Source organism: Pholcus phalangioides, unplaced genomic scaffold (assembly GCF_987345545.1).
Source record: "Pholcus phalangioides strain wild (caught in Gottingen) unplaced genomic scaffold, Ppha-v1.0 ptg000010l_1, whole genome shotgun sequence".
NCBI classification, from domain to species: Eukaryota; Metazoa; Arthropoda; class Arachnida; order Araneae; family Pholcidae; genus Pholcus; species Pholcus phalangioides.
This window is the reverse complement of record NW_028301603.1, coordinates 38,973,271-38,989,006: the sequence shown is the minus strand read 5'-3', so window position 1 is coordinate 38,989,006 and position 15,736 is coordinate 38,973,271. Positions and strand designations below refer to the sequence as shown.

The 15,736-nt window shown below is 30.7% G+C and overlaps 1 protein-coding gene across 3 annotated transcripts in view; it reads left to right on the top strand.

Annotated features, from left to right (window-relative positions):
- hrg (poly(A) polymerase hiiragi) overlaps window positions 1–15,736 on the top strand; it is a 71,699-nt gene that overhangs the window by 36,689 nt on the left and 19,274 nt on the right. For all 3 annotated transcript variants that reach the window (XM_089238364.1, XM_089238365.1, XM_089238366.1), the window contains exons 15-18: window positions 1,582–1,682; window positions 1,799–1,868; window positions 6,494–6,566; window positions 12,144–12,248. In XM_089238364.1, the coding sequence (XP_089094490.1) occupies window positions 1,582–1,682; window positions 1,799–1,868; window positions 6,494–6,566; window positions 12,144–12,248 (349 nt within the window). The remainder of the gene's footprint in view (window positions 1–1,581; window positions 1,683–1,798; window positions 1,869–6,493; window positions 6,567–12,143; window positions 12,249–15,736) is intronic.

The following is a 15,736-nucleotide window of genomic DNA, read 5'->3' as shown; positions in this document are numbered from 1 at the left end:
TGAGCACCAGTCTGAGATGGAAACATGATTACATTGGAGAGCTTCTTGATTGGACTTGTGATTAATTGCACAGTAGATCGCACAGTCATCAGCAAAAAATCTGGTGGTGCAGTTGAGGGTTTCAGGGAGATTGTTTATATATTAAAAACAATTATTACAACATTTGATACTGTATACTACTATCAAATGATTCCCCCTCCCCCAATCCCCAGTAGCACAAGAGGATGCTCAAGGGTCTGTGGGATCCGATTTAGAAAAAAGACAGTAGAATAACCTTGAAGCTATGACATCGAGCAGGCGTGTCCTTGATTCCTTATGTGTTCAACCAAGGAGTCTTAAGGTAATTATATACTGGCGGATTGACGTTGCTATAGACATTCATTGGTGAATCATTTCCATGTTACATGCCCAATTTAGTTGGGATTTTCATATGATTTGCCTGTGTTTGCAATCATTCCATTAACAGCCATTAAGTTTTTTTATTGGTGGAAACAATGTAACTTCTCTGTAAAGAAGGCATAAAATTCCCAAATAATGCAATCGATTATATGTTAATATATGCAATTCTATTTGTGCCATCTAAGAAATCCAATATTTTACACAGACCTGCCAACTCTCCGGATTTAGGCGGGCGACTCCAGATTTTTAACCCTTTCTCCTGCTCTCCAGATTTGTTAAAATTTTTCCGGATTTTGGCAGAAAATTAGATTTTCTTCGAGCTTGCACGTTGTCGTGCCATCAATGACTACCATCATCGTTAGAGAAAACACCCATAGAGGGCAGCCGTGGTTATTTCTGTAGAGCAGCCATAAAAAAAGGTATTGGTGATCGCATTTAAGCAACTGGCAAAGATGCGACTTTGTTTACATCGTGTTTATCGCCATTTATCAGGGGTATGACCTTGGTTGCCAAAATTCCTGTATAATCATTATTGTATTCCATTAACAGCCATGTTAATTTAACACTAAGTTTTTTCATCAGCAGCTTTGTATTTTGAGGATTTTAATTGTTCCCTCTGATTAAATATGCCGTCTGAAAGAAAATATAAAACTGCTTTCAAGAGTTCATATACCCAAGATTATCAATCACTGATAACATTCACAAAAGAAAACATTAATGTAAAGTATGTAGATATGATTTCCCTATTCGGCATGGAAAGACTGACATTGAATTATATTCTGCTCAGGGACAATGCAGAACCTGCCTGGGGGGGGGGGGGTTGGAAATTGTTCTTAATAGATGAAAAAAAAAAAAAAAAATTTTCAAAAAATATTTTGTGAAAAATTTTGATCGGGTCTATGAGCGGGGGGGGGGGGGGGGGACCCCCCTTCCCTCCTGCGGGAGAATCTCCAGATTTCTAGATTCCAAAAGTTGGCACGTCTGTTTACATTTTAAGACCACGTACAATCATAGATTTAGAAGTTATTAATACAGAAAATATTCATTTTTTATAAATTTAATTGTTTATTTTTAAAAAATTATGACATTCAATTTATATAAATTCTAAATAACTAAACATTCTCACATTCTCGACGCATACTGTGATGCTATGTATTTCAATATCTGTTTTTGAATGTGTAGGAATACCTTCCAATCGATGTGGTTTATGGGTCTTCAATTTTCAAAATCTGAAAATGTGAATGTTGATCTTACATATGATATTCAGTCTTTCACGAATACAGGTTGGTTTTGTTCATATCTCTGTTATAAATTTGCACCATTTTCAACTTATAATATGCTTACTTTTTTCCATTTGAAACTTAACAAATATACAGTGATGTTTTTATTTTACTTCAAGTTACGATGCAGGCCATGTCGAGTAATTTATTCAAGACCGATATGAAAATCGAGACCAAGCACGTTAGAAGGTGAATTTGATAATTTTTTAACCAAAGTGTCATAAATTATATCGAGTAGAACATTGCTGTACATTCTTAGAGTTGGTTTTTTTTTTATATTTTTGATGAGCAAACAAAAACTGGTTTGATCTATTAAGAAGTTGTTAAAGACCTAAATCATTTCTGAATTAAGATATATTTTTGCATTAATAGATGTAATCAACAAACAAATTTATTTTTATTCAAATTAAAAATTTTTTTATTTTGAAATACATGTATATTATAATTGTAAGAAGTATTAAAATATTTGTTTTAATACTTAAAATTTTCTGCGTAAAATTCTATTTCATAGTGAAATTAAATTCTAGATTGAAATCCAATGAGACATAATTAAATTTACTCAATTGTTCATATATCGGCTTATATATTGACTTCGATTAAATATAGATGTTACAGTAAATGTGATAAATTGGTTATATATTATGTACAATTGCCAATCATCTCTAAGTTGATTTATCTAAATTATTATAATATAATATAATAAATAACAAATCTTATGTATCATGGAAATGTGGGACTGATTTATCATATTTACCAGTACGAAGTGATAATAATTACCAGTAAATGTGATGAATTTAATCCATTAACAATGACTTTGATTTTTTAAAAACAAAAAATGAGTAGAACCATTTCCACCATTTATTGGCAAAGAAAAAACTTAAAATTTAGAATGGCAAATTTTCTTACCAATCAGCGTTAATGGGTTAATATGATTAACGGTCGATTCTTGATTTTACGAGCACGTTCTTTTTTTTTATGAACTGTTTTTCTGTCCCATACAGCATACCATAGAGCTAATGTTAAAATCAGATCTATTTAACGAACTTTTGTTTCTGTTAACTCTATATTTTACCAAATTTGTTTTTCTTCTGCTATTTTATTTTTCCAGCCAACTCTGAATTCTTTGTATTAAAAGTAAATTTCAATTATGACTTTCTAGGCGTCTTAAGAGAAATTAGAGTGGGGGGGGGGGGGGCTAGGGAATGGTTGGAGAGTTGAGCCAATTTGTTATGAGCAGCATGCACACATGCTAGGAAGAGAGTTCTATTGTTGGTGGGGGTGATTATGAAGTGAAGATGTGTTGACAGCATAATTCACTCTTTGTGCATTATGATTGATCGATCTAGTGGTTGGAGGAAACAGCACGATACATTTGCTCAGGGGTTCTTAACCTTTACTTCGTGAAACTCTTAGGGCTCCATGTGTGCTTTTTTTTGGGGGCTCCATGGATGCTCAGGAAAATAAAATAAATCAGTAAATTAGATAGATAAATTTTGAAAAGTGGCCTACTGGACTTTCCTATAGAAATTATAGACTGAAAATGGATATGCGAGTCAAAGGTTGCATTAGCTTGTTGTTAAAGCTGGATCAAAGTCGTCTTTGGCCAACTGTTGTTTGTTTACTTTCCTCTTCGCAAATCACTATGTTAACAAAATGGAAAAGATTGTGCTTGAGACATAAATTCTATGGAATCGCTGGTAAAAGTGATAAATTTGTGAAAATGTATCAAACTTACCAAAATGGTTGGTGATTATGCATACAATAATAACCGAATTTATCACATTTACCATAACATAGAAATTCCTTTGATAAATAATGGTTAGGGAGCTAGCTTCTGATTGTGCAGGTCTGGGTTCAAATCTCGGTTCGGGCATGGATGTCTACTAACACACTAATAAACTCCCTGGACAGATTGTAAAGATCTCTTGAGAATACGTGGTAATAATGTTATCATATCATTATGCTGTGTGAACACCAAATGACGATGAGGTTCTTTTCTAATATTCTAGGGAATTCTTGTGTCTTTGAATTGTAAGTTAACTTCAATGGTGGTCATTTTAAGATTAGTAATTAAAATAAAATGAAAGTTTCTTATGAAAAGAAACTATTTTTTGTAATTCTATTTTGTGGATTTTTTAAGCCATCGGTTTTAAACTATTGCATCAAATTTTGTTATCATTATCTCATGTTTGTGTGTGTTTGCATTCACCCTTGCGCATTGAAGAAGAGTAACTAAGAGTACATTTTTTAAATAAAGTTTTTCCATGTTAATAAGGCATGATGTAAAGGCATAAAAAAAAGATATTCTTCACACTCAACTTTTTCAGTTTCATTTTGAATAATTTTATTATTAACACTGCTTTTCAAGAAAAAATTTTGTAGGTAGATACACAACATTTTTTCTTGAAGACACTTTCTGATATAATTGATTAAATGAGTTTCCTCTGTTTAGAATTTTACATAACAGTATCAAATGTTGACTGAAATTTCATTGTTAAGTATGTGTGTGGAGAGTGAGTTCTACTCTTGTATTCTGAATTGCATTAAGATAGGTTTAAAAGATGTTACTTGAGTTGAGTTACATTTCAGTTTGATGCTTATCATTCTGATATCTACCATATATACTAATGTATGAACTGAGTTTTTTTGTTTCAAAAAATTGCAGCTTTATATATATTTATAGGGTGATTTTTAAAACTCTAATGTACAAACTTTTAGGGCAGGTAGAAAACAAAAAACAAAACAATCACAATTTTTTTTTTTCAATAACTATGGATGGTAAGAACTTTTAGCACTGGTGAAACTTAATGTGTACACATACTGTACATGTGTAAAGTATCGCTAAATAAAAAAAGTTTTTCCACCCATTATTGGCTTGTCATTTCTGCATGTTTGTTTAACCTCCAGTTGATCATGTTTGGGTTTCCGGTCATACATTCCTATGTGTTTGTTTTGTTTTTTCTACCTCCCCTAAAAGTAAGTACGTTGACCCCCCATATTATATATCACCCTGTATATATAATATGGGAGCAGGGGGTCTGCTTATGCATGAGTATGTGTGGCAATTTTAATCCTCTTCCATGTTATAGCTGAAAACTAATTTTTTCTAATGTTTAATTTAGTGCTTATGCAGATTAGGTTGCGAATGTTGACAATATAATATGAACTAAAGTTTTTATCACTATGAATTTTTATTTTTTTTGTCCAGGAAGAAGGGGGGGGGGTGTAGCTTTTTTTGAATCGAATCACTTGCACTATTTTAGTTTTCCTCAAGATCTGTATCACCATCTTGAATAAATAATTGTCACATATTTTTAGTATTTTCAGAAATTATCATTGTGCTTGTGTGTTTCAGATCTTATCCCATGTAGTTTTTGCCCATAGTGATGTTTCATGTTGAAAAATTTTTCCTTCTGTATCCCCCGCATCAAAATCTGTGATTTCATACATTACTTTTAATGTATTGATACAGATAAATAGCAATATAAAGATACTCTACGGACCAAGAAAAATATTGTTGCAGAGGGATTATATCAACACATTATAATCAAAAGGCAGCAGTTTAACATTACAGTATAGACATTTTCAAGCGAGATTAAAAAATATCATTGTAAATTGCTAGGTTTCATGAATTGCTAGATTTTTTTAGAAAATCAGCACTTGGCAATTTTGGAACTTTTAAATGTGAATAATCTGCAGATTACACTGCGTAACACTGATTTTGGTGCCAGGTTTTTTCCCCTAGATTTATACTCAACAGAAGCGAGATGATTCTTTCTCGTCTGGCTAAGGGGTCCAGAATGACATTTCTTTCTTCAACAACCATGTTTTCTCTCATGGGCCACTCTTTTCCTATCCAGTGGTATTGTTAGGCTCTGCTATCCCATAAGCACACGAAGCAATGATATTTCGTGTAGCCCCCTTGCTGACCAAGAAGAAACTTAATCATTTTCAAGTCCACACAAATTACTAATTGATGTTCGTGAAACTATCTTGTCTATGACCAAAGTGATAGTATTGTATTCCTCTTTCATTTTGTTTAAGCAATGGGTATTGACCCCATTTAGACCCCTTCTCTTCCCATTAGTCCACTGTCATAGATGTTATGTACAAATTTTACACACTATGTGGAGTCCAAACTTTATCTTGGTCACCAAGCCTAACGTCAAAATACACAAGGTAAGCTCTTTTAACAAAATCAGAAAAAATGGCTTTACCCTTCTCTTTTAGGGGTGTACTCGCAAAATACATGATGTCATTACAACTTCAACTGGATGTCATTTTTTCTTTTATTCAGCTCTCAAAACAAAGGACTTTATAATTTATATAGTTTGTGATTTGTGGAATAAAATCCTGATTAAAAACCAAAACTTTATTTAGATCCGGATTGTTTCACGCCCATGCATTACGAAAGCAGGACAACATACATTTAACTTGGACACATGGAGCAAGAAGAAAAAAAGCAGAGGAAAATTATTCCACATAAAAAACTTTAAAATATTGAATAATTGAACTATGCTGAATCTCAAAAAGCAGAGCTGATAGAGAAAAATTGTTTTCATGTTTGAAATCAGCTCACCAAATATAGTCAACATAAGTTTTAGGCACAAAAAAAAATGTTTTTTTTGTAATGCTGTGTAATATGCTGAAAATCACAGGTGTACCATCCCCTTTCCCCCACCTCCTCAAATTCAATCAGAAGAAATTTCACCACTGGGTATAAAAGTTTAGAAAATAGCAAATTATACTGTACTGTTTTTAATTAAATAGTGTCATTAGATATCTCAAAATGAATCAAACTTTTTTAATTATAGGAAAGAGCTGTCAAAATACCTTCCACCTAATGTTTACCTCAGTTCAAACAAGAGCAAGAAGAAAGACCGAAATGTAAGTCATGAGAAAAAAACCAAAGGAACTGTTACTTACTGCCAAAGTATTTCCTTGAATGATTTGGAATGTTTCTCTCTCTTGTCATTCGACTTGATATTAACATGAGACAAGAATAACATTCTTTTTTTTCTATGTAGGTTCTTGAATGTTTTTATATTTATGAGGAATTCTGGGTGTATATATATATTTCAGTAAGAATATTTGTTATATCGGGTTTTCTAAGCATCATGATCAATGGTGTTCTCCTGGTTTTTTTTTACATTATTTCTAAAAAATTCACATTTGATTTAATATGGCTTCGATATTGGAAAAAAACCTTGATTATGGATCTGAATGTATGTTCACTATTGTAAGTTCTAATGTAACTAAATTACCCCAAACTTTTTGTGTTAAGGGTGAAAAAAGAGAAATTCAAGCATAAAAAATAAAGTGTGTTGATTTGATACATCATTTATGTGATGAATTGGAAATTTAATTGAATTCATTTTAAGAAATAAACCTTTTTTACTTCAACAAAAGATAAATACAAATAACCTCTCACTTTTTTGCAATTTTAAAGTAACCTTACTAATATATTAATAACGTTTTGGTGCTATAACTTCCTTGGTAATACAAAACACTGCTTTATGTAGAGCATTTGTCTTGTCAAAGTTAATTCAAAAAACTTATCATTGGACAACATGAAACTTGGTTGATGCAAAATGATTTATTAAAATCTCAGTGCTTTTTGTATACTTTTCCTATCAAGTTTCATCTGCTTTAGTTAGGTAAAAATGAAAACTATTCTATGATCATGTGACCATGTATTAAAAATATCATTTACTATTCCGATTTGAAGTATCTTACATATATTTATTTTTCTAAACACTTTTATATGAAATTACTATTGGCTTGTTAAAACATGAGTTTCTTCAGTGTATATGGATTTTAAACAGGAATCTTGGTAACATCAGCTGCTCGTGTGTATGAATTGTACCCATGATTTGTTTCGTGAAATTATAATGAGATGAGTGAATTTAATTTTTTTGCATTCAGGTCTATAATATATGTGTCTGTACCAAAAAAAATTGAAATATGTTGATATAGGTATGTGTTTGTATTTTTTCTCGAAGTGGTTGAGGGATTTTATTAGTATTTTATCGTTTTTGTGTTATGTAATTTATCATTCACTTCTATGGTAGCCATGATATTGAATATAATTTTTTCTATTAGTTTTTCTTTTCCATACTTTTTATTCTACGAAAAGAATTTTTGTGCTTAAAATGGTGTAATATATTGGTAAATGAAAACTGTTATGCTGCTATATATTTCAATATTGTAAATTATGAAACACTGTTGCATTGACTGTCTTGAATTTGTATGATGAGCAGTTGTTATACATATCATATATAGTGTTGCCTTATTAACACGTGCCTGAAAGTTTCTCTGCTTTTTGCTCAAGAATCTGCCATTTTCTCACATTTGAGAGTTTTGACTAAAGTCTGTTATGTAACAATAAATATTTTTTTTGAGAGCTTTAATTTTGCTACGTCAAGGAGAAAAATGTCTAGTCATGTATTATATATGTATGTACTGTATAAAAAATTATACTTTTTTACGTGTTTTATCAGATAATTCAAATAAATACCAAACCTATATATATACGTAGCAACCTTTAGAAATGTTATGCATATTATTTAGGAGACAAATATAAATGTATGCAAATTACGAGTAGATGTTTCATCTACAACTTGAATTTTTTTAATATAATCTAACATAATGAGATGAAATCTCAGAACTATAGAATTAAGATCAAGCAATCATGTCCTACAACTACCTATGACTTCTTATAATTAGTTTTGTGTCATTTGTATAGTTTTTCTAACTTCTATGTAACAATCAAAAAATATGTATCCAATTATCAGAAAATGTGTTCTTGAATTAGCAGTTGTGAATGTTGGTCTGGTTTCTATGGAAAAATCAGTTATATGTCAGTGAACTTAAATTTGTATCATTATGTAGTCTATTTCTCTTATTGTTTGAGAGAAAAAATATTGAATGTCTGATTTAAGAATTACAGGATCACTGGTGTAAGACATTGGGAGTTTTTTGTTGTATTATAACATTAAAATTATGCATTCCGAAGTATTAACTTCAATGAAAATACTGGATTGTTTTTGTTTTTTCCTTTTAACATTAAATTGCATACTCATTCTGCTTCTCACTGTGAAAAGGTTCTTTTATTAATATTGCAAATATATATCTTACTTAAAGCCATCGAAAATGTTACTTATATGGAGCAAAATTATAATAATTTTGATATATTCACTTATAACACTTACTTTCTCATCACAAAAATTTAATGTGATAAAAACCTCCTTGAAATTGGGGGGGGGGGGGGGGGGAAGAAGTTTTAAAGTTTGTACATTTCAGCCATCTCTTTGGGCATTTTGCCTGTTGTAGCCTTGTGTTTGTATAAAATATAAGTTTTACCTACTGCTAAATATTTCACTATTGCTGATTAATTTTTATTTATTTTGTTAGATGTTCAAGATAATCTTTCAAATACAAATTTATCATTTATTTTTATTATAATTGTCGGGGACATTACATCCAAGTGCCTAGGTTGCTGTCACTATTTTGTTTTTCCCCATTAACCTTTGACAAAATGTGGCATACTGCATGTTGCTTGGTCACAGAAATGTCTATATTCAAATCATTGGCTTTGATTTTATTCATTTATCTTCATTTGTTAGAATAATTTGTGAACACATGCTGACTGTTTATGTAAATTTTTTTTAATAAATAAAGAGAAAATAATTTTAATAATAATAGAATAAAAAATCAAGTGATTAAAAACTTCTCATGGATTATTAGTGGAAAATAACTCAATTTAGTAAGCACTCTGGTGTTAATGTACTTAAAAAAAGAAAAACGCTTTATAGATTTCATTATGGATGAAAGATGTGTGTAACGTTTTGTATCTTATTAAATCGAATTGACTGCTGTGCTCTATCTCTTGCACCTTAGGTTTATCAGTCGAGATATAAGTGAGAACTTTTTCCCTGAATGAATATTTTCACAATTTCCAATCTACGGCAACGTTTTGAAATGTGCTCAATAACAGCGTTTGGACGTTTCCTTTAAATCTCTCATGAGAACTTGGCCACAACACTCCAGGACTGATTGATCAAGTGCATAACAATATGCATAAACTTCATTGTTTTTTATACTTTATAGAATTGTAAACAATTAAAGTGTTTGGGGTTTGAAAAAGAAAAAAAAAACACCAAAGGATTGTACTGTGTTTAAACTTGTTTGTGTTATTCTTATAAAATTGCATTTAAAAAATGCTAAAAAAGAATTTAAAAAAAATTCAAGTTCAGTTCCTCTGAACATCCTTGAATACTTTTGATATTGAGTATTTAATAAAAAAAATTTCAAAATTTGATTCTGCTTATTTCTTTTTCATTCATATATTTCATTTTTTTGTATTTTGTAACAAACTTTTTACTGGAACCTGTTATTTTGTACCTAGCGTTTAATATTTGTTACAATTGTTACATAATTATCAATGTGCAAATAATATTTGTAACTCGATGCCTAGACTTAAAGTTCAGACCATCTATCAATTTCATAATTTTTCTTTTAGATGGTTTTTTGTAAGAAAGTTCATTGTACCTTAATATAAAGATTCAGTTTTTTTTTTTTTGCTCATTATTTGAGCTGAAAATTTTTTTGCATAGATGTAGCTTATATATTTCATCTAGTCAATGTTACATTTTCCCCTTTAAAACAAACAATGCAGGAAATTACTACCAATTTCTGAAGGTTATCTTTGCTAAGGTAATATGGGGATTGACATGTAGGATTTTACCGCTGGCTTCCAGTGAAAAAGAACCTGCCAGATGGCTTGGCTATGGTCTTCTATTAATTTCTAGCATTTCACATGTCACAGCTTTGGGTAAAACATCAGAAATTAATAGAAGATCACAACCAAACAGAACTTGAGGGTCTTGTTAAAATATGGATTATAAATCACAGGAATAGCTCTATCACACTTGGTAAATTCTGTTTTTAGATCTAATCAAAATTTTAACATGTATTGAATGATTCACAGAACTCTCAGAAACAAATTCTTTGATGCTCTTTGTAATGTGTTGAAAAAACTTCGAATTTATTTCCTTAACTCGTTTGAAAAATATAGTTTGTAATTTTGTTATTCCGGTGAATGTTAATATTTTGTCAGATTGTTTTTTATTCCCTCATTTATCCTTTAAAGTTTCTGTATCTTGAGTACTTAATATTTTGCATAAAACAATGTGTGTGTTTTTTTTTAATAACAAAATTCAAGTGTTTCAGTGAAATTAGGAGAGTTCAAAACCAGTTAGGTATAATTCTATGATGTGATGCATTCAATAATTTTTTTCTGTCACAAAACTTAATGATTGTATTATGGATGACTCGAAAAAAAAAAATTTGAGTTTTTGAAAATTAATTGCATTTTTGAAAATGATTTCATTTTGAATGAAAATGACACATTTTTATCAAGGTTGCCATACTTTACAAGTTGTACATTACATGTTGATTCTGTATTTTTTGTATTGTGACATTGTTTTGTCTGTTTCGAAATCATATTAAAGAGCTTGATCTTTCATTCCTGTATTATGTTTTTGTAAAATTTCCAATTGTTTTACTTTCAGCATGATTTTTACCCCCATTATTTACCAAGTTAGGTATTGTCTTAAATCTGATATTTATAATAATTTTTCACATACATAATAGTATAATAAGTAAGTAAAAAATGTTCCAGCAAGTTAAGCATAGGTATAGGCCAGATTTGAACCATATTGAAATGCACAATTTTTTCATGATTGTTAAAAACTTAAGTTTTGTACACGGGTAAATACTTGAGTATCGTACATGGGCAATATATTATGAAACTAAAATAAATTTTGGTTTCAATTTGGTCATGCTAATTGCACATGGCTGGAAAAGCCTCAGGTGCCATGGTGACTAGAAAACCAGTATTGGCACCTAAAATTTTCTAAATGTGGTTGCTGAATTTGAGTCTAAGGATGAAAATTTTGTGATTTCATTATGATACGTTTTCTACCATGGGAAAAGTAAAAAAAATTATTTAGGAGCGTTTTTCTTGAGTAAAATACCATGCATGGCTCCTCAGAAATTGGGTTAGCACCTAATATATATTTTTGATTTTTCAATCCCTGCTAGTTGATCTACTTTATTTTTCTACACTTTTTCATTTATTCATTGGTGAATACATTTTCATGCTTATCCCATATCAGACCAGAATTTTATTGCTTCCAAATTGTATTTTAGGAAAATTCTAATTGTGAATCAAAATTAACTAACAAAATTAACATATCAGTTCTATGACTCCATTTGTTAAAAAGACTTTCCATTAAATATTTAGACTTTCACTTGATTTCATGCAGAGGGGAAAGTAAAAATGAATGACACAACTGTTTTGTTTTTTGTGCTTGTATATATGTTGTGAATTGCATTATACTAATGTTTTTCCTTAAATGGTTTTTTTTTTATTGTTTCCCTTATCCAATCATTGTATTGCAGTCAGGTGCAAACAGCTCTACTAACGTTTTGGCATCTGATGTAAAGACTGGCTCAAAATCTACAGAGATTGTAAATAACTCTTCCACAGCAACAAAATCGAGAAAGGTATATGTTCTCACAAATATACTGTTTTTGTTCAATCTTGAATATTCAATCTTAAATAATAACGCCATTTGTTTGTGCTGGACTACGTTGACATGTGTAATTCAAATTATAGTTCAGCTTTCTATTAAATTAATGTAGAAATTACTTGTTTGGTTGGATTTTTTAATTAAATACATCTTGAGGGGGGGGGGATCTAAATTTTTAAGCAAGCAAACTTATATTTAAAAAAAAATGCAACCAGTACTAGGCTTTACCTGAATCAAATTGTTAAAACAATAAATCCAACAGAAAAAGCAAATAAAAGTTTATTTTATGGTACCATAGGTGCTAATGCTTCCAATTGTTTAGCCTTATTAAAATCTTCCAGTCTGGGACCAGATTTCTCAGATTTTCTATATCTTTATTAGAGAAATCTCGAAAGGTCCTAAAATTGTGCTCTGCAGAAATTAAAACTTTAAAGAAAGTCCTTCACTCCTTGCAATCTCAATGTGAGCATATTTTCTTGAGGAATGATATGGGAAGTTGCCAATATCTTGTTGCCAAATATCTTATCAAAACTGAGCAATGTTTTCAATTATTGCTAAAAATCTCCAGAAATATTGCCAATGGGAGTAAATGAAGTGCTACCTACTGCAAATCAGTGGATTAAAATTAATTCCATGGAGGAAAAAAAAGCTTTAACATGACAAATATGTGAAATGAATGTTCATAATCAGCTTGATTTCAGTAAAGAATAAAAAGTAGGCTTCATTGAAAATACAGAAAGAAACTGGACAATTTGTATTTGAAAAAAAATAAAATTTCAGGAAAATATGGGAATGCCCTAAAAACGAGTAGTATGATTATCCGAAAAAACCCTCAATTTTCCATTTTATTTTCATGGCACGTTTTCTTCAGTAGCGAAATGTTTATGTGACAAACTACAGATTTTTTTGAATCTGGGAATTGGCACATGTGGAACACGTTTTTTTTTTTTTACATTACCAAGGGATCAGCATGATCTGTCCAGGGAATTTGTTAGCGTTAGTAAACATCCATGCCCGAACCGGGATTTCATCATATGATGGGTAACTTTTTTTTTTCTACTTGAAGTATCCAGCCTGAACAGACATGCTTTCATTTTGTCCTTTGATTAACTTGTCGAGAAGTAATACATAAGTTGTAGCAGAGATCCCAGGTCATATGACAGGGTTCTCAGCAATTGAGAAAGTCAGGAAAATAAAAAATGGTCTGGGAAAATGTAAAATAAGTCAATTTCTGTTAAGGGAAAAAACTCAAAAAACATTTGAAAGGTTAAGATTTTAAATTGTATTTCTTTCTTGCACCTCTTTGAGCTGAAATGTATGTCAGAATTTTTATAATTTATTTTCTGTCTCTCAGATTTAACAGTTAAGACTTGGTTCAAAATTAACTCTTGGTTATATATTAACCCTTTCAGCATCATTAACGAGATATCTCATCTTAAAAATTTCTTGTTTTAGCATTGGCAAGCCCAGATATTGTGTAAAGTTGATTTCTCAATAAATACTCAAAGTATTTGCATCACTAGACAGAATGGATCAGATCAATGAGTTATTCATCTGCTTAACCAAAAATTGTTCAGATATATTACGAGTTTTATACTCGACTAGTCCTCATCAGTATCTTTCCTGATACAGAGGTACAACAGAAGTTGCAATAAGACTACTGTGGAAAGTTTCCCCACCGAAATCTTAATATGCCAACCTCTTGGGAAGAAAAGATTCAAATGCTTCTGTTTGGAATACAACAAACTGAAGATCTTGGTCGAATTAGCTCTCCTTTGTAAAAACATTACCATGGTTTGGCAAAAATTACCGAACTATGAGTTGTTTCATAGGAGTGCAAATCCAACTAGACAACTAACCAAATACGGGATTTGTTAAACGTTTCACATCACTTTCTTTCACTCAAGGTAGCCCAATTTTGAGTTTTAATGCTTATTTTCAACATATACTACACAACAGCAGGTAAACAAATAATGCTCATTTGTTTTATCTGCTGTTGTGTAGTGGGTAGAGTGTAGGACTCCCACGAAACAAAGGTCAAAGGTTAAAACCCTATGCAGTTCTACTTGAATTATTTGCATTTGCATCTAAACAGCCTTTCATCATTTTCCAAGGGTACGCCGATTTAAATCACTTGATTTTTTAAAAAAAATAATTGATTTAAATCACATAAAATTTAAGTTTTGTTTTTTCTTTACATAAATTCAATGATATTAAAGTATATGTAACCTGGTATGTGGTTTGCATGTTACTGATGTGTGATAAGTTTGTGATTAAAAGAAATATAGAAGATCTCTTTTGGGATAAATATAGACTCGAACTTAATCCCTAGATTCAGTGCAGATAGAAACCTGCTCTATTTCTAGATTTTGTTCATGGAAAATATTAAAGAAAAATATAAGGAGATAGACTTGGCTAAAAATTGCATTATATTCAATGCATTGCCATGTGGCACTAGGGTTCCAATGATTAAAAAACAATTATTTTTTATGTAAAGCTTTTAATTCTATACCCTGATGGCCGATTCAAAATAGTAATAGATGTTGTACCAACATATCACTGGGTATTCAACTTTATTTTTTGTATTAAAATTTTGTGTTTGCTTGTTTTTTTACCAAAACTCATTAAATCTATGAAAGAATGAAAATGTGTCAACTATTAAGCAACATCATGCAAGTCAGAAACACATCCATTCATTGTGCAAGAAACAATCTTGCCAGTAGAATTTGTTTTATTTAGTTGATGCTGAATATCCCTTTGGTTGTATATCGAGTGAATTGACATGTCTGTGCCAGGTGTGTGATACTGAGATGCCACCACTTATTCACTTTAATGCGGGTGGGGGATTCATGAGTAAAAAACACCTTTCTCTACAAAAAACAATGTTAATCCATGAAGTTAATTTGTGCTCAATGACCTTTCGTGTTACATTAACAGATTTTTGGTGTTCGTTTTTTCTTTTTTTTGTATGTTTAGTTCGTTTGTTTATTCATTAATGCTTAATTAAATTTAAACAAGAGGAGAAAAAAGCAGTTAAGTGATATGAAAATATGCATTCTTAATTTTTTTTTTTTTTTAATCATGATTTTTTTTTACCCTGCATCCTCTGAATGATGGCTGTGAAAGTTTGATATGTTTCATTATCTTTCTAAAGCTTTTACTTGTTGAAGTGACAAAGTTTAAAAATTCTGTGTGTATATGGAGAGCCAATTTCAAAAAATGTTGAGGTAAACAAAAGTATTCTTTGTAAATGATAAAACAGTCAATGTGACATAGTTAAATCTCAATTACTCGGAACCATGACTTTGACTTATCATTAGTTTGATTGATCGAACTACACTATAATATTTAAGGTTTTAGGATGACCATGTAAAAAATTTCACTTGAACGATATTCGACTCATCAGAATTTCACTTATCATGAATTGATTGTATTGTGTTTCATACTTTAATTGGTGGCTCT